At 38.4% G+C, this 19,220-nt stretch overlaps 1 protein-coding gene across 1 annotated transcript in view; it reads left to right on the top strand.

Annotated features, from left to right (window-relative positions):
* The window catches only part of LOC123251810 (poly [ADP-ribose] polymerase tankyrase-1-like), a gene marked incomplete at its 5' end in the record, with an annotated part of 207,869 nt that overhangs the window by 147,809 nt on the left and 40,840 nt on the right, over window positions 1–19,220 (top strand). The window contains 2 exons of the mRNA XM_044681123.1: window positions 3,691–3,862; window positions 5,961–6,040. Coding sequence (XP_044537058.1) covers window positions 3,691–3,862; window positions 5,961–6,040 — 252 coding nt within the window. The remainder of the gene's footprint in view (window positions 1–3,690; window positions 3,863–5,960; window positions 6,041–19,220) is intronic.

Raw genomic sequence — 19,220 nt, 5'->3', positions numbered from 1 at the left:
CAAATAGCAAATCTTTATTAAGACCATAAAAAGGCTAGCATATGGCTACCTTTTCCCTACCCTCTAACATTTACAAGTCAAGGGGGAAGGGCAAGGAAATAAGCAATTATTAGGCACCTACTGTGTGCCCAGCAGTCTGCCTATCCATGGACCCTGAGAGAAAAGTTGAGACACTTGCTGAATGACAGCCTTCTTTCCCAAGGATCTTAACAGACTGAAAAGATGAATCTGATCTAATCATATTAAGTTTAACATAACTTCAGTGTTAAAATTCTGTGTGGTGTTCTTGCCCAGTAGATTGGAAGCCCCTATAGAGCAGGGGCTGTCTCGTCTTTCCTTTTCTTACTTGTCCTTCCATAGTGCCTGGCATAGAATTGGCATTTTTTTTAATGGTTTTTCTTTTTTATGTTCTTTCCCTCCCCTCATCTTTTCCCGTTCCCAGAGCAATCCCACTAGGTTTTACATGTATCATAGAATAGGCATTTTATAAATGTTTATTGAACTGAATTGACATGTCAAGTTCCACAATTGTAGAGAAGCACTTCTTTTTCAAGAGTTAAGGTTCTCTGGAAACTCTGAGCTCAACCTCAGCAGTGTCACTGACCGCTCAGAATTTCAGTAGGATCTTTTTTGTCTTGACTGGTGGAAGTATCCAAACCCCCTGGTGAAAAAATCCCTTCACTTGTGTAGATCAGCTATTCACTTTGAGCTTATCCCCTTGAAGAGTTTCATGGCTCACCAATAAATTAGGTGACTTTCCCTTGACTATGATCACAGAACCAGTTTGCATCTGAAACGGGACTTGAATCCAGGTGTTCCTCACTCCAACATTAGTGTACTATCCCACTAGGGTTCCTCTTCATTATGAGCCCACTGTAGAGAGAAGGGAGGCTTACAGAAAGGTTTCCCTTAGTAGGTACTGCTTGAACTGAGTCTTAAAAGATGAAAAGGATTTATCAGGTGAAAATGAAGAAGAAAAGCCCTGCAGGCATGCCCTACCTCCAGCTAATAACAAAGACAAAGAGACCAGGTGGAAGTGTTGTATGTGAGGAACCAGGTGAAGGCCAACTTGGCTTATCAAAGATAGGATGGAATCAGGTTATAAAAGGCTTTAAAAAACAACTAAGAGTTTATGCCTAATCCTGGAGGTGGCATAGGAATTAGCCCTGTCCTGTTTGAGGCTACAAAGAACCACTCAGTGGGTAGAAGTGAGTTAGGCCAGCTCAAGTTTGATGCCAGGAAAAGCTTCCTGACTATTAGAGCTACCTTTTGGAAAACTGAATTGCGTGCCTTGGAAGGTGGAATGTTCTTTATCATTGTAGCTTTTCAACCACAGCAGAAATTACTTATTAGGTACATTATAAGGAAAATAATGCAATTTGGACTCTGACTGCTGAGGTTGTTATGTTCACAACCTGGGAAATGATGGATGCCACCTTGAATGACAGGGGAGTTAGAAGGCATAGAATGTTCCCAGATGCTGTGAGCCGGGGCAAACGTCGGTTGGCCTGGCAGTATAAATTCCCCTGACAGCCACTTGAAAAGGGGGTCTTTGGGCTCTTTAGGAGTTTAGGTCTCTGGATCTTTCTAGCTCTTAGGTCTCTGAGTCTCTGGGTGGTGAAAGGGGAGGCTGGGAGGTCTATGAAGAAGAGGGTAGGAAGAAACTGAATAGTTCCTGAAGACTGTGAGAGCTAGTGCATCACCAAACACTGATAGTGAGAAAGCTGAGAGAATAAGATCGCCAACACTGCTGCATCAACAGCAGTTCCTATTTTCTGGCTTGGCTGTGGCCAGGTTGGGCCAGAAGGGTAGTGGAAAATAAAGCTCCAGCTTTTACTAGATCAATAACCTCCAGATCTGATTGTCAACTAGTTATAGATATTAGATTGATAGGGTCTCCAATCCCCCATTCCTTATCCTGTTTAACCTTTCCCTGATTATAGATTATAGATAAAGAGTGTTTAACAAGTACCTTCCTGAATGGTCTTTCTATCACGACCTTTGGGAAGGGAGTCAACTTTCAAACATGATCCAAAGCAAATTAAAGCCCTATAATAATTTATCCAACCTCAGGTTGGACCTGAAAGGATTACCCACCTACCTAACCTTTTGGGGTCCTCCCTGGGCAACTGTTAGAGGAAAAGGAAATTATAACAACTATCAAGGGTGATCAGGGTTGGTGTTCCTCCATCATCTGCAACTAGGGAGAATACATAGATACATTCACATCACTGTGATATAGATATAGATAGAGACACCTATATCTCTCCCTAGGCCCTTTTGTTATAGCAAGGTCCCTTTTAGCTCCAAATTCTGTGATTCTGTGATCTTGGTTTCCCTTTCTGTGTAACTCTAAACCATACATTCTTGGAATTTAAGCTGGAATAGCAGTTGTTCTCATTGGCTAGAGTGTAAACAATCTTCCTTCTAGTCCCCCTCTGCCCTTTATTTTATTTTATTTTTTTTTTAAACCCTTACCTTCCGTCTTGGAGTCAATAATACTGTGTATTGGCTCCAAGGCAGAAGAGTGGTAAGGATAGGCAATGGGGGTCAAGTGACTTGCCCAGGGTCACACAGCTGGGAAGTGTCTGAGGCCGGATTTGAACCTAGGACCTCCCGTCTCTAGGCCTGGCTCTCAATCCACTGAGCTACCCAGCTGCCCCCTCTGCCCTTTATTTTTAACTCTTACCTTTAGTCTTAGAATTAATACTAAGTATTGGTTCCACTCTTACCTTTAGTCTTAGAATTAATACTAAGTATTGGTTCCAGGACAGAAGGATAAGGGCTAGGCTTTTAGAGTTAAATGACTTGCCCAAGGTCACACAGCTAAAAAATGTCTGAGGCCCGATTTAAACCCAGGGTCTCCTATCTCTAGCCCTAGTTCTCAATCCACTGAGCTACCTAGTTGCTACCTTCTACCCCTTTTTGAAAATTAATGCACATTTCCTCATCTCCAAGTCTGTGGTGCCTGCCCTTCCTTCTATGATTTCAGAGGTCATCACAACTGGTGAAGCCTCACCTTCTCTTCAGAAGAGAGAAGACAGCAGAAGAAAGGAGGGTCTAAACCTGGGCCTTGGAGAATGAGGTTTATGGAGAAAGGTGTTGGGAAAAGACCACATGAGTCTGGGGGCCCTGTGGCAGGAATGAGCAAGCTATCTGTGGGCTACTGTAAAGAGCCCATTGGGTCTGCTGAGAATAAAATTGAAGGGGCAAGATGGGTGGATAGACAGAATGTAAAGATGACAGAAGGCACTCATCTACATCTGCACTAACAGGGAGTTGTTACAGGAATGGCTTGAATGTTTAACAGTCTTAAAACCAGCAAAATAATTTTCTCCTAGACAGTTATTCAGATAATGAATAATGAAATAGTTAATGAATATTGAGTCATTTTCAGTTCAGTTGGTTGGACTTTATTTTTTGAAATGCTTTAGGAAGGCATTATGATTGTTCATTATGAGTCTCTTATAATGAACAATAATCCTAGAAATATCAAGTGCTTCCAGGTGGTTAAAGATTAATTGATCCCATTTTCTTTGGTCTGGATACTAGAACTGTAGTTGTTTGTGAAAATATTTCTAGGGTGGTTTTCAAAGAGCCTTTGTTATTTCTTTTTTTAATAAAAGGCTCTTTGAAAAGAAAATCTAAAGGAGAGAACATAAGAGTTGCTTTATTTTAATGCTTTTTCAGATGAATGCACTGGACACACTTGGTCAGACGCCTTTGCACAGGGCGGCCTTGGCAGGCCACTTGCAGACTTGCCGCCTCCTGCTGAGTTATGGCTCTGATCCCTCCATCATCTCCCTACAAGGTTTTACAGCTGCCCAGATGGGAAATGAAGCCGTGCAGCAGATTCTAAGTGGTGAGTCCTAGGAGACATTTTTAACTCTCTCACTCTCATTTATGTTGCTGATGTGAGAATGGCTAGGCAATGGGGGTTAAGTGACTTGCCTAGAAAGTATGTGAGGCCAGATTTGAACCTAGGACCTCCTGTTTCTAGGCATGGCTCTCAATCCACTGAGCTACCCAGCTGCCCCCAAGAGTGGTAAGGGCTTCAGCTAGGAAGTATCTGAGGCCAGATTTGAACCAAGGACCTCCTGTCTCTAGACCTGCCACTAAGCCATCAAGCAGCCCCCATCATTGATTTTTTTAAAAATATATTTCTTTATGGTTGTAAAGGTTGTAAAAAAGAGGTGGTCTCTCTCCCAATAATGCAGGAGTACCTTGAAGAAAGGGACAGTCCCAGTTCAGCTTTTGTCTCTTTGGCACCAGGCCCATAATTAGCTCTTGTTAGCAATGATTTCTCTGTTTTATCTTTGAATAATTTGAAAATACTTGCTTGGAGTCACTTGGGTGGCTCAGTGCTATCAGAGCCAGGCCTAAAGTCAAGTAAACTTGCATTCAGACTTCTCACTTGTGTGACCTGGGCAAGTCATTTAACCCCTACTGGCTAGCCCTTAGTTCTTCTGCCTTAGTATTGTTTCTAAGAAAGAAAAGAATGATATAGAAAAAAACAAAACAGAACAAATGTTGATGGGGAGTCATATATTCAGCCACTGGAAAATCTGAAATATTAGTCAGAAGGTTAGTTAGACTGTTCTTGTCAACTAATATTTGTCAACAATTCTTTTTAACAATTATTTTTTAGAGATCTTATAGCACTTAAAATAGGTTTAATAATGAACAACTTTTAAGAAATTTAAATTATTTTTAATGATGAAAAGGTACCGACTAAACTATCCAATCAATTGCTTTGGAATTATGAAAAGGTACCAGCTAAACTATCTAGTCAGTAGCCTTGAGTCATCCTAAATGAGAGACCTTGATGTTCTGTGACATCTGGAAAGGTAATAGTTATCAAGGATGTATCCTTATTTTTGGTACTAAATTTCTCTTCATGAAAGAGTTTGATTTGTTTCTTAGTATTATGCAGTTATGTGATTGAGTTGAAATTATTCTCCAGAAATTTTTAATTATCCAAATTAATATTTTATATTTTGTTTCAATGATGATCTGAAAATTTCTTATACTAACACATTTCTGAATATTTTGCACTTCTAAAAGGAATGTTTATGAAATGTTGGATTTTAAGAATTCCTTTACTTAAACAGGGATATTGATTTTGTTTAATTAAAAATAATACGATCTAGAGCTGTGATGGCCAACCTATGGCACAAAGAGATCTCTAAATGGACATGTGCACCATTGCCCACCAGAGTTAATTAATAGAAAGGCAGAGGGACTCAGATGGAGCTGCTCCCTTCCCCCTCTCCATTGTGCCTCTCCCCTCTCTGTCCAGCAGTGCAATGGAAGGTGCTTGGGCCACTTCCTTTCCTTTCTCCCTCCCCTGTCTGGAGTAAGGGTAGGGGAGCACTCAGTCTCTGGGGAGGGACAGGGCATGGCCCACAGTCTGGGGGGTGGGGTGGAGGTGGGGCAGAGCACACTATTTAAGGTCTCTAAAAGGTTTGCCATGATCTAGAGTGTATTGGTTACCCAGAAATGGTAGATGATTTTAAGTAAGTTGATAAAGAATTTCTATATTAATATTTTGCATTTCAAAGGAAGTAAAATGATCTAGAACCTGCAAAAAATAAAAAATAAAAAGACTGTTCCTTGCCAAAACAATATATTACAAGTATATTTGGAACAATCATGAAGCCACAACCAGGAGAAATGAGAGCCCAGGTGATATTATAGAGAAAGGAACAAGAGTTTTTGTCTTTCATGGTATCTGTGGTCTTGTATAAAAATGTGTCTTGGTAGGTGATGGTTGTATGAAGTGGGTAAATAAGTCCCTGCTATTCCCTGAGGTGCCATTCTCCAGGTAACCATAAGTATGGTTATGGCTTGCCAAACATCAGAATATATTGTAGATGTTTCTGGTGCTTTCCCTAGCCCCCTGTCATTCAGTTATCTTTTGTTTTTCCTTATTCTCTAACTTGTCTTATTCCATTTCATAGAAAGTACACCTGTGCGCACTTCAGATGTTGACTACCGGCTCCTAGAAGCATCCAAAGCAGGAGACTTGGAAACTGTGAAGGTAAGAGAAAGCCCTGTTAACTTGTTTTGCCATCTTAGCCTTCAGGGTTATTGTGATAGGAAATTTATAGATAGGACTTATTATAGTGAGTAAAAAGCAGACCAAGCAAAAACCTGGCTGAAGAGAGAGGGTTATCCTTAGAGACTAGGAGAAAGTTGCCCTGGAGAAGCTGGAAGCTGTGGCTACTGATCAACTAACTAGCCTGTGGACTTATTTGGGATCTCTAAAGAGAAGCTAAGCTTGAATCAATGAGGGATCTTCTATCAAGATCTAGATTGAGGGGGCAGCTGGGTAGCTCAGTGGATTGAGAGCCAGGCCTAGAGACAGGAGGTCCTAGGTTCAAATCCGGCCTCAGACACTTCCCAGCTGTGTGACCCTGGGCAAGTCACTTGACCCCCATTGCCTACCCTTACCAATCTTCCATCTATGGGTCAATACACAGAAGTTAGGGGTTTAAAATAAAAATAATAATAATAATAAAAAAAAAAGATCTAGATTGAGTTAGGTGCTGTTCCTGTTGCTGGTGGACAACTACAGAAAGCCCTGTACTCCCTAGCTTATTGGATTTAACTTGGTGTTTCCTAAAGTGTTCCTGTGACCTGATTTCATCTGGATAACCATCCTGGGACATGCTTCACGAGATTCCCAAATCCCTTTGCCTTGTCAGCCCTGCTAGAGCTGGTTGTTTATAGTTAGAGGAGCCATTTTCCCTAGTCAACATTCCTTGACAGTTGGTCATAGACTTAAAGTTTTAGTTATCCCTCTCACCTCCTTACCTATCCTTGTAGTAAAACATTAAACAACCCTTTCATAAAACTTCCTGGTAGTCTCCTTCCCAGTCTTCAAAACCCCACTTAATATAAACTGATTCCCTAGCTGTGTTGATTTCTGTTTCTGTTTGTTTCTCCAGCTAAGTTTTTTATTGTGTTACCTCTCCCTAATCAGCTGTGGGCTACTTTTACCCAGCTGTGTTGGTGTTTCCCTTCTCATTCTCTACCTATTTACCATTTCCCCAAAAGTACTGTTATTTTCAGTTACCATACTTCATTATAGCCATCACAACATAACCACTGTACCACAGAGCATTTTGCAGTAATTTAACATCTCAGTGAGTGCCATTATCTCTCAGGCCCCATATCATTCTCTGTCTTCCTTTTTCAAGGGGTTCACTTCTAGCCTCATAGCCATCCTCTTCACTCTAGCCTTTGCTCTTAAAACTTCATCATGTGTCATTGATGTTTCCTCAGACACCTAGATACCATGGCTTCTTCCCTCCCGTGCACCTCCAGCTTCCTCTTACACCCATTGGTGGTAGGAAGGAGTCATTTCACAACTATAGTCCTCCTAAGCCTATACATCATACGTCCTAGGACTTTGAGCTCTTTAACTCCTAAGTACTGCACCAGATTATCACCCTTACTCTTGATGACTTCACTTGATTTCCTTCCCAGTCTGAACTCCTAGAGTTAATCAGTTCACTGTTTCATCATTCCTTTACCCCCTTCTCCTACTGCTGCTCATTCCTTGGCAAACACCAGTACTTGAAGAAGTCATCAGATCTTGCTGATTGGGTTCACTACAGATTTGTTGATTTATTTAACAGCTAGGATGGAAGTATCAAACATGGAACCTGCAACACTGCCAAGGGTGGCCTGATTCAGAGTTAAATGACATGGTTTGGGGCCGAGGACACAATTCTCAAGGGGAGGCCTCCCACTCCTGGTCTTTTTGTTCAAAACTAAAAGCAGAGCTCCCGGACAGGGCAATCAAGGGTGTGCCTGATTGAATTAAGAAAACAGTGACACCAAAAACTTGAGCCTAATCCTGGGGCTACAATTTGATCAGCCCCTGACCTGATCAAGATCAGAGTGAGATCAAAAGCTTACAGTCAAGCCTGAGGAAAGTCTTAAACTACCAGCATCTCAAGGGTTAATTGAATCATCAGCAGAGGCTCTTAGAGCTCTGAACCCACAGACCATCTGTTAAACTAGTACCAACCCAGAAAATATGCTGAAAATAGCATCAGGGAAGAACTGAAGTTTAACAGGGTACCCCAACTTCCCAGAAAACAGAGCCTACCTATAATTAGATAGGAGAAACAAGCAAACAATAAAAAAGCACTCAACTTAAAAAAAAATTTATGGAGACAGAGCAATGTACAGACACAGAAGGGGACAGTGAAAGCAAAGGAAACATGCAAAGACCAAAAGAAAAATATGGATTGGACACAGAGTCTGGAAGAGCTCAAAAAAGACTTCAAAAAACAATTAAGAGAGGCAGAGGAAACATGGGGAAGAGAAATGAAAGTGATGCAAGGAGAAATGAGTGATAAAAAAGAAATGGGCCAATTGAAAAAGGAGAACCAAAAACTGACAGAGAAAAACCAGGTCTTAAAAATCAGAATTGACCATCTAGAAACTAATGATTTCATGAGAAAACAAGAAACAATAAAAGCAGAATGAAAGGAGTGGAAAAAAAAACACACAGAGGAAAACATGAAATATCTTATTGAAAAAACAACTGACCTAGAAAATAGATCTAGGAGAGACAATTTGAGAATTATTAGACTATCTGAAAGCCATGTTGTAGAAAAAACTGGACATATTAAAAGAAATTATCAAAGATAACTGTCTAGAGATCCTTGAATGAGAAAATAAAATTGAAATTGAAAACATTCACAGATCGCCTCCAAAAAGAAATCCTTAAATTACAACTTCCAGGATTGTAATAGTTAAATTCAAGAGCCGCCAAGTCAAGGAAAAAATACTGCAAGCAGCCAGAAAGAAACCACTCAAATACCATGGAGTTGATCAATCAGGATCACAGAGGACCTAGTAGCTTCTACAGTAAAGGATCGAAGGGCATGGCAAGTGATATTCATAAAGGCAAAAGATTTGGACTTACAACCCAGAGTCATGCATCCAGCAAAACTGAGCATACTCTTCTGGGAGGGGGTGGGGTGGGGGGCACGTGCATTCATTAAGATAGAAGATTTCCAAGCATTACCGAGGAATAAGCCAGACCTAAACAAAAAATTTGAAGGCCAAATACAAGACATAAGAGAAGCCCAAAAAAGTAAATAAGGAAGAGAAAATTTAAGGGACTCATTAATGTTCAAAATGTTTATGTATCTACATGGAAAGAGGATTTCTGTAATTCTCAAAAATTACTCTTAGTAGTACAGAAGGAAAAAGAAATTTACTCAGAAAGTGGGCAGAGAAGTAAGCTGATTATGATGATATGATGATATGATGTATATGTAAATGTGATGATATGGAATGATGTATGCATATGAATGACATGTAAAAAATCAATCAAAGGCTGAAAGAGAGGGTTGCACTGAGAGAAAAGGGAAGAGAGAGATAGAATCCGGCAAATTATAAAGAGACTTGAAAAATCATTATTTTCTAAACCCTTACCTTCCATCTTGGAATCAATCCTGTGTATTGGTTCCAAGGCAGAAGATGGTAAGGGCTAGGCAATGGGGGTTAAGTGACTTGGCCAGGGTCACACAGCTAGGAAGTGTCTGAGGCCAGATTTGAACCAACGAACTCTGTCTCCAGGCCACGTTCTCAATCCACTGAGTTACCCAGCTGCTTTTTTTTTTTTTTTTTTTTTTTAATTTTTAAAGAGCAATGCTTAAACTTTACTCTCATTGTAACTGGCTGAGAGAGAGGGAAAAATGAATATACTCACTGGGGTATAGAATTCCACCACCCTACAGAGAAGCAGAAGGGAAACAAAATAAGGCAATTGAAGGGAGGGGATGAAAAAAGCAAAGTATTAGTGAGGAGGAACAGAATGAAAGGGAATAGTACAGGATCTAAAAGGGCATCTACAATGGAGGGCAATACACAGTTAGTAATTATATTGCTGAATCTGAATGGGATGAAGTCACATATAAAACAGAAGCGGATAGCAGAGTTGATTAAAAACAAGAATTCTACTATATGTTGTATACATTTGAGGCAGAGTGACACACACAGATTCAAGGTAAAAGGCTGGAGAAGAATTTATTATGCATCATCTAAAGTTAGGGGAAAAAAAACAGGAGTAGCAATCACAATACCAGACAAAGCCAAAGTAGAAATTGATCTGATTAAAAGAGATAAGGAAGGAAATTACATTTTAAAGGGTACTATAAACAATGAAGTAATTATCACTACTAAACATTTGTGTACCAAATGGTATAGCATCTAGATTTTGAAAGGAAAAATTGAAGGAGCTCAAGGAGGAAATAGATAGCAAGACCATACTAGTGGGAGATCTCAAACTTCCCCTTTTAGAACTAGATAAATCAAACTAAAAATTGAGTAAGAAAGAAGGAAGGTAAATGAAATACTAGAAAAATTAGAATTGATAGATATCTGGAGAAAACTGAACAGGATAAAAAGGAATATACCTTCTTTTCAGCAGTACATGGTACATATACAAAGATTAACCATGTATTAGGGCGTAGAAATATTGCAAACAAATGCAGAAAAGCAGAAATAATAAATGCACACTTTTCAGATCATAATGCAATAGCATTATAATTAACAAGAATCCATGAAAAGGCAGATTTAAAATTAATTGGAAACTAAATAATCTAATTCTTCAAAACTGGTAGGTCAGGGGTCAGCTGGGTAGCTCAGTGGATTGAGAGTCAGGCCTAGAGACGGGAGGTCCTAGGTTCAAATCCAGCCTCAGACACTTCCCAGCTGTGTGACCCTGGGCAAGTCACTTGACCCCCCATTGCCTAACCCTTACCACTCTTCTACCTCAGAGCCAATACACAGAAGTTAAGGGTTTAAAAAAAAAAAAAACTGGTAGGTCAAAGAAGAAATTATAGAAACAGTTACAGACTTCATTAAAGAGAATGACAATGAAGAGATATCATATCAAAACCTGTGTGATACAGCAAAAGCAGTACTCAGGGAAATTTTATATCCCTGAGTGCCTATACCAAAAAAATAGAGACGGTAGAGATCAGTGAATTGGACTTGAAACTTAAAAAATTAGAAAAAGTATGAATTAAAAATCCCCAAATAAAAACTAAATTAGAAATCCTAAAAATTAAAGGAGAAATTAATAAAATTGAAAGTAAAAGAACTATTGAACTAATAAATAAGACTAGGAACTGGTACTTCGAAAAAAAATAGATACTGTACTGGTTAATCTAATAAAAAAAAAAGAAAGAAGAGAATCAAATTAACAGTATCAAAGATGAAAGGGTGATCTTACCTCTAATGAATAGGAAATTAAGGTTATTATTAAGAACTATTTTGCTCAATTATAAAGCAGTAAATATGACAATCTTGGTGAAATGGGTGAATATTTACAAAAATATAAATTGCCTAAATTAACAAAGAGAAAATAGAATTCTTAAATAATCTCATCTCAGAAAAAAAAAATTGAACAAGACATCAAGGAACTTCTTAAGAAAAATTCCCCAGGGCTATATGGATTCAGAAGTTAATTCTAGAAAACATTTAAAGAACAACTAATCTCAATACTATACAAACTATTTGACAAAATAAGCAAAGAAGAAGTTCTACCAAATTCCATTTATGACACAAACATGGTACTGATTCCAAAGCTAGGCAGATTAAAAACAGAGAAAGAAAACTATAGACCAATCTCCTTAATGAAAATAGATGCAAAAATCTTAAATAGAATACTAGCAAAAAAACTCCAGCAAGTGATCACAAGAATTATCACTATGGTCAGGTGGGATTTATACCAGGAATGCAAGGATGGTTTAATATTGGAAACCCATCCACATAATTGACCATATCAATAATCAAACCAATAGAAAGCACATAATTATCTCAATAGATGCAGAAAAAGCCTTTTACAAAATACAATGCCCATTCCTATTGAAAACACAAGAAAGCATAGGAGTAGAAAGCCATTCCTCAAAATAATAAACAGTATATATTTAAAACTATTAGCAAGTATCCTCTGCAATGGGGACAAGTTAGAAAACTTCCCAATAAGATCAGGAGTGAAGCAAGGATACCCATTATCACCTCTACTATTTAATATTGTATTAGAAACGCTAATGATAGCAATTAAAGAAGAAAAAGAAATTGAAGGGATTAAAGTAGGCAATAAGGAAATTAAACTATCACTCTTTGCAGATGTTATGATGGTATACTTAAAGAATTCCAGAAAATCAATTAAAAGACTAGCGGGAAATAATGAACAACGTTAGCAAAGTTGCAGGGTACAAGATAAACCCACATAAATCATCAGCATTTCTATATATTTCCAACAAAATTCAGCAGCAGGAGTTATAAAGAGAAACTCCATTTAAAATCACTCTAGACTAATGGTTCCCAAACTTTTTTGGCCTACCACCCCCTTTCCAGAAAAAAATATTACTTAGCCCCCTGGAAATTAAATTTTTTTAAAAATTGTAATAGCAATTAATAGGAAAGATAAATGCACCTGTGGCTATCACTGCCCCCCTCCCCCCCCATGGATTGCTGCAGCACCCACCAGGGGGCAGTAAAGCCCACTTTGGGAATCACTGCTCTAGACAATATAAAATGTTTAGGAATCTATCTGCCAGGATAAACATAGGAATTATATGAACAGAACTATAAAATACTTTTTACACAATTAAAACTAGATCTAAATAATTGGAAAAATATTTAATTTCTCATGAGTGGGAAAATTTAATATATTAAAAATGACAATCCTACCCAAATTAATCTACTTTATTCAGTACCATACCTATCAAAGTACCAAAAAACTTATTAACTGAATTAGAAAAAAATATAACAAAGTTCATCTGGAAGAACAAAAGGTCAAGAATATCAAGGGAAATAATTTTAAAAAATGTGAAGGATAGGGGCTGAGGAGGACCAGATCTTAAACTGTAGTATAAAAACAGTGGTCATCAAAACTATGTGGTACTGACTAAGAGAGAAAAGGGTGGATCAGTAGAATCAGTAGAATTTACTAGGGGTAAATGACCTCAGCAAGCTAGTGTTCGATAAACCCAAAGATGCCAGCTTTTGAGGCAAGAACTCACTATTTAACAAAAACCCCTTGGAAGATTGGAAAACAGTGTGGGAAAAATTAGATTTAGATCAATATCTTTATCAAGATAAATTCAAAATGGGTAAATGACTCAAATATAAAGAGCAACATCATAAATAAATTAGGTGAATATAGAATAATTATGCCTGTCAAATTTACAAAAAATCAAGCCATTTCCCAATTGACAAATAGGACATGAAGAGGTAGTTTTCACATGAAGAAATGAAAACTATCAATAACCACATGAAAAAGTCTTCTAAATCCCTCCTGATTAGGGAAATACAAATTAAAACAACTCTGAGGTACCACCTCATACCTAGCCGATTGGTCAATATGACAGCAAAAGAAAGTGATAAATGTTGGAGGGGTTGTGGCAAAATTGGGACACTAATACACTGCTGGTGGGGTTGTGAATTTGTCCAACCTTTCTGGAGGGCAATAAGGAATTATGCACAAAGGGTTTTAAAAGAATGCTTGCCCTTTGATCCACCCATACCACTGTTGGGTTTGTACCCCAAAGAGATAATAAGGAAAAATGCTTGTACAAAAATATTTATAGCTGCATTCTTTGTGACGGCAAGAAATTGGAAAATGAGAGGATGCCCTTCAATTGAGGAATGACTGAACAAATTGTGATATCTGATGGTGATGGAATATTACTGTGCTGAAAGGAATAATGAACTGGAGGAATTCCATGTGAACTGGAATGACCTCCAGGAATTGATGCAGAGTGAAAGGAGCAGAAACAAGACAACATTGTACACAGAGACTGATATACTGTGGCACAATTGAATGTAATCGACTTTCCCATTAGCAGCAATGCAATGACCCAGGACAGTCCAGAGCAATTTATGAGAAAGAACGCTATCCACATCCAGAGGAAGAACACCATGAAGAAAAACATATGATTGTTTACATGGTTTAATGGGGATGTGATTGGGGTTTTGATTTTAAAATTTCGCTCTCTTGTAAATATGAATAACATGGAAATAGGTTTTGAACAATGATATATGTATAACCCAGTGGAACTGCTTGTCATCTTCAAGGGGGAGGGGGAAGGGGCAAGGAAAGCATGAATCATGTAACCATGGAAGAATATTCTAAATAGATTTTTTTTAAGTAAAGTGCAAAGGATCCTTGGAAAGATGTAAGGATTCTTTGCTCTGTGAGAAGACAAATGAATTCAATTTTACACTGAAAGTAACAATCCAAAAGCAGTTCTGTGATGCCCTGACAGATTTTTATGGTCCAAAGACCTATGGGGCTTCTCAACTACTTAGCACTACTGGATCTATACTAATCAGTGATAAAGACATGATTTGAAGAGATGGACTGAAAACTTCCCTTGTGTTCTCAGCAAACTGTCATCAAGCATGCTGAAGCCATTGATCATGTACCTCAGGTTGAAGTCAATCCCTTTCTAGCTGAACTTCCAACTGATAAAGAGTTTTGAATGCCATTAGGTTCCTCTTGTTTGGCGAAGAGCCTGGTGCTGATTCCATTTGAATTTACAATTCAAATTGAGATTTACAAAGCAGGTGGTCTACTTCTCAGACAAAAACTGACTAAATTGTCTGTGTTATATGGCAAGAGGAGGTTATCCCCCAGGGAATCAAGGATTCTTCCAATCTCCACCTTTGTAAAGAAAAAGGAAATGGGTTGGCCTGTTATTGCTGACAAAGTTCTTAATATGCTGCACCTACAAGATGGCCACCTGAGAACCAGTGTGGCTTCAGGAAGGACTAAGGAATTGTAGATAAGCCCTTTCTGCCTGACAATTCCAAGAGAAATGCCAGGAGTAGAACAGAAGTCTTAACTCAGTGTTTGTTGATCTGGCCAAGGTCTTTGATACTGTCAGTTATGAGGACTTATGGAATTCCGATCACAGCAAAATTTGGTTGCCCAGAGAAGTTCATCAAAATTGTATGCCATCTCCTTGACAGCATACTTGTAGCCTCTGGATAGTGGACAAAATTTGTGTACTTTCCTCGTCAAAGTAAAGCAGGCCTCAGTGCTTTCTCCAGTGCTTTTTAGCACAATGTTTTCAACAATGTTATTGGACTCCTTCACTGAGGACAAAAACGACATGGTAAATTATTTAACTTAAAAGACTACAAGCCAAGACTAAAGTGGAAGTAGAATTGGTGCACAATTTTCTGTTCGCAGATGATTGTGCACTCAGTTCAGCTTCTGAGGCTAACAAGGAACAAATAGATTGATTATCTGCCATTTGTACTAATTTTGGCCTGACAACAAGAAAAAACGGAGGCTTTCCACCCCCAGTGTAACACCATCCATAATGGAACCACTAATTACAGCAAACGGAGAAATTTTGAATGCTATAGATAAGTTCACTTACCTTGGCATTATTTCCATGGATATCCACATAGATGATGAGGTTGGCATATGCATTGCCAGACCTAACTTAGTGTTTGAGAGACTCCAAAAGAGAGTGTGGGAGAAAAGTACCAAACTGAAGGTAGAGCCATTGTGCTGATCTCATTATATGCCTGTGAAACTTGGACAATCTAGTAGCACCATGCCAGGAAACTGAATCATTTCTATTTGAATTGTCTTAAGAAAATCACCTGGCAAGATAAGGTACCTACCGAGATATTGAGGTCCTTTCTTGAATTGCAGCATTTTAGACTCTACTGCAGAGATCTTAACTCTCATGGGTTGGCCACCTTGTTTGAATGCCAAACATACATTTACCTAAAAGCCCATTTTACAGAGAATTCACAAGGCAGGAGCTTGCAGGGAGCTCATAAGGAGCAATTACAAGGACATTCTCAAGGTCTCTGAATAAATGATCATGATTCATGGGAATCACTGACACAGGACCAGGCTGCATGATGTGCTTGTGTTCTGAGCAAAGCAGAATGCAGTAGCTAAAAAGAAACACAAGATGCATAATTTTAGAGGCATTTCCATCACAAATGTTCATACAGGCTATTTGTACCCAACTTGGGGTAGAGCCTTTTGAGCTTATTGGTCTGATCAGCTATAGTTGGACACACTATACATTGATTTGGCAGAGTGGCGTTATTTTGGTCTTCTTTGAGTACAAAGGACAACTGATCAGCCCTACCCCAAACCCCCATTTTCCCCTCCACTATAAATGTTCTTCCTTGCATAAGTGTTTATGTGAGGAAAATTTTCCTATTCTACATCTCCCTTCCCCCTTCTCCCAGTACATTCCTTTTCCCCCCCCACCCCTTCTCATTTTGGGGGGAGATCATCCCAATATAAGATTTACAATCATGCCTTCTGTGTATGTAGACTCCTTTTAAGTGTCCTAAATAATGATAAAAGTCTTAGAAGTTACATATATCACCTTCCCATATAGTCATATTGACATGAGTGTTGGAGAGGCTGCTCCCCTCCTCCTCTCCATGTGTACCTGAGGACATTTCTCATATGAACCACCCCTCTGCCTAGCAGCCCAATGGGAGCACTTCCTCCCTCCCCTGTCTGGGGTAAGGGGGAAGCTCACTGCAGTGTGAGGATTGCAGTTTGGGCACTATCTCTAAAAGGTTCGCCATCACTGCCATATAGGAATGTTTAGAAATTAACTTTATTGAGTCCCTTACGATTGAACTTTCTTTTTTACCTTTTAATGCTTTTCATGTATATTGTATTTGAAAGTCAGATTTTCTATTCAGCTCCAGTTTTGTTTTTTTTTTTATCAGAAATGCTTAAAGTCCTCTCTTTTATTAAATGTCTGTTTGCTAGGTAGATTGTTCCGATTCGTAATCCTATCTCCTGAATATCATATTCCAAGTCCTCTATTTCTTTAATGTAGAAATTGCTAAGTCTTGTGTGATCATGACTTTGGCTACACCATGTTTGAATTACTTTGTATGAGCAATAGAGTTTCTAATCAGTGCCAGCTACTCCCAGTGCCAGCAAAAGGTCCCCCTGTAGTCATTTTCTTTCTTTTTTCCCTTCAAACTTTTACCTTCTGTCTTTGAATCAATAATTAGTATCATTTCTAAGGCAAAAGATCAGTAAGGGCTAGTCAGTTGGGATTAAGTGACTTGCCCAAGGTCCCACTGCTAGGAAGTGTCTGAGGTCACATTTGAACCCAAGTCCTTCTGACTCCAGACCAGGCTTTCTATATACTGAGCCACCTAGCTGTCCCCCTGTAATCTCTTTCTGACCAGTTGTCCAATCCCTAAGAGCCCCAGGAGATGCCACTGTGATGTGCACTCCCAGCCAGTATTACAGACTTCCTGTGCTGACCTCCTACATCATCTTTCACTGTTGATCATCATTACAATATTGCTGTGATTGTATACAATGTTCTCCTGGTTCTGCTTACTTCATTTTACATTAGACCATCTAAGATGTCCCGGTTTTTCTGAAACTAGCCCCTTTATTTCTTTTATTACAATAGTATTCTGTCACAGTCATATTCCATAATTTGTTCAACCATTCTTCGTTTGATGAACATCTCAATTTCTAATTATTTGCCGCCACACAAAGAGCTGCTACAAATATTTTTGTATATGTAAGTCATTTTCCCCTTTTCTTTGATCTGTTTGGGATATAGATCTTTTAAGTTTTTTTGGGCTAAAGGGTATGAACGGATTCATAGCCTTTGGGGCATAGTTCCAAATTGTTCTCCAGAAAGGCTGAACCAGTTTAAAACTCCACCAGTTTTTACACATTCCCCTCTAGCATTTGTCATTTTGCTTTTCTTTCATATTAGCCAATCTGGTAGATGTGTGGTGGTGATACCTCAAAGTTGTTTTGATTTGCCTTTCACTAATCACTAGTGATTTACAGTGGGTATTTTTTTGTATGACTAGATATCTTTGAGTTGCCTGTATTCCTTGGCTATAGACACATAGGGATCAGATTCTGTTCTTTTGCTATTTATGGTGTAACAACTTTTAATTTTTTTTCAATTTCATGTAGAAATTATTTTTGACAATTGTTTTCTGGCATTTTGCAGTTCAACCTCCCCCCCTCCCCACATGCAGTAAATAGTCTGATACAGGTTATGTCAGTGCTTTTATGTAATACATATTTCCATATTCCTTATGCTGTGAAAGAAGACTTATAACACATGTAATAAAAAACTCACAAAGGAAATAAAGGATGGTATGCTTTCTTCTGCAATCAAGACTCCCAACAGTTTGGCTGTGGATGGTGTGTTTTTTTAATTTTGTTTTGTTTTATCATGAGTCCCTTAGGGTTGTCTTGGAACATTGTTTTGCTGATAATAGTTTAGTCCTTCACAAGTTGATCATCATGCATTATATCTATTACTTGATACCATGTTCTTATTCTGCTTGCTTCAGTTTGCATCAGCTCATATAAGTCTTTCCAGGTTTTTCTGAACTCATCCTGTTGATCATTTTTTAGATCATAGTAGTATTCCATTACAATTACATACTACATCTTATTCAGCCATTTCCCAGTGGATGGACATCCCTTTAGTTTTCAGATCTTTGCTATCACAAAATAGAAAGGTGCTATAATTTTTTTTTCCCAAGTAGGTTTTGGTATGACTTAAAATTCAGGTCATGTATCCATTTTGAACTTATCATGACCAGTGGTATAAAAGGTTGATCTCTATCTTGATTTCTGCCAGGTTGCTTTCTTGTTTTCTCAGCAATTCCTGTCAAACTCATAATTCTTTCTACAAGTAATTTGTATCCTTAGGTTTATTGATCACAAAGTTATTGGAGTCAGTTGTTTGAAGCTGTTCCTTATCTAATCTGTTCCATTAATTGACCTTTCTGTTTCTGAACCATATCAATTGGTTTTGATGATTGCTCTGTATAGTGTGACTTAAAGTCTGGAAGCCTTCTTCAGACCAATTTAATTTTAACTGCATAGATGTAGTATTAAACAATATGCATTTTATATTTGTTAGTGCCAGACGGGCATTTTTTATTGTTACTTTTAATAAGGCCATTTGACTGATTTTTGACAAAGGTCAAAAGAAGGAAAAGAAAAAGAGAATAGAACCAGAGGGAATGTGAAGTAGGAGAAAGGGAAGGCATGTGTAGACCAATCAAGACCCATGAAAATGCTGAAAATTTTCCCCAAAATGTAAGAAAACACCAAATATGTAGAGTTAAGGAGTGAGGAGGTCATCTTGAACTTTTCTTTTGCCCCTCATAGGGCTCAAATAAGC

Source organism: Gracilinanus agilis, chromosome 6, assembly GCF_016433145.1.
Source record: "Gracilinanus agilis isolate LMUSP501 chromosome 6, AgileGrace, whole genome shotgun sequence".
NCBI lineage: Eukaryota > Metazoa > Chordata > Mammalia > Didelphimorphia > Didelphidae > Gracilinanus > Gracilinanus agilis.
The sequence above is the reverse complement of the archived record's forward strand: the minus strand, read 5'-3'. Positions and strand labels throughout refer to the sequence as shown.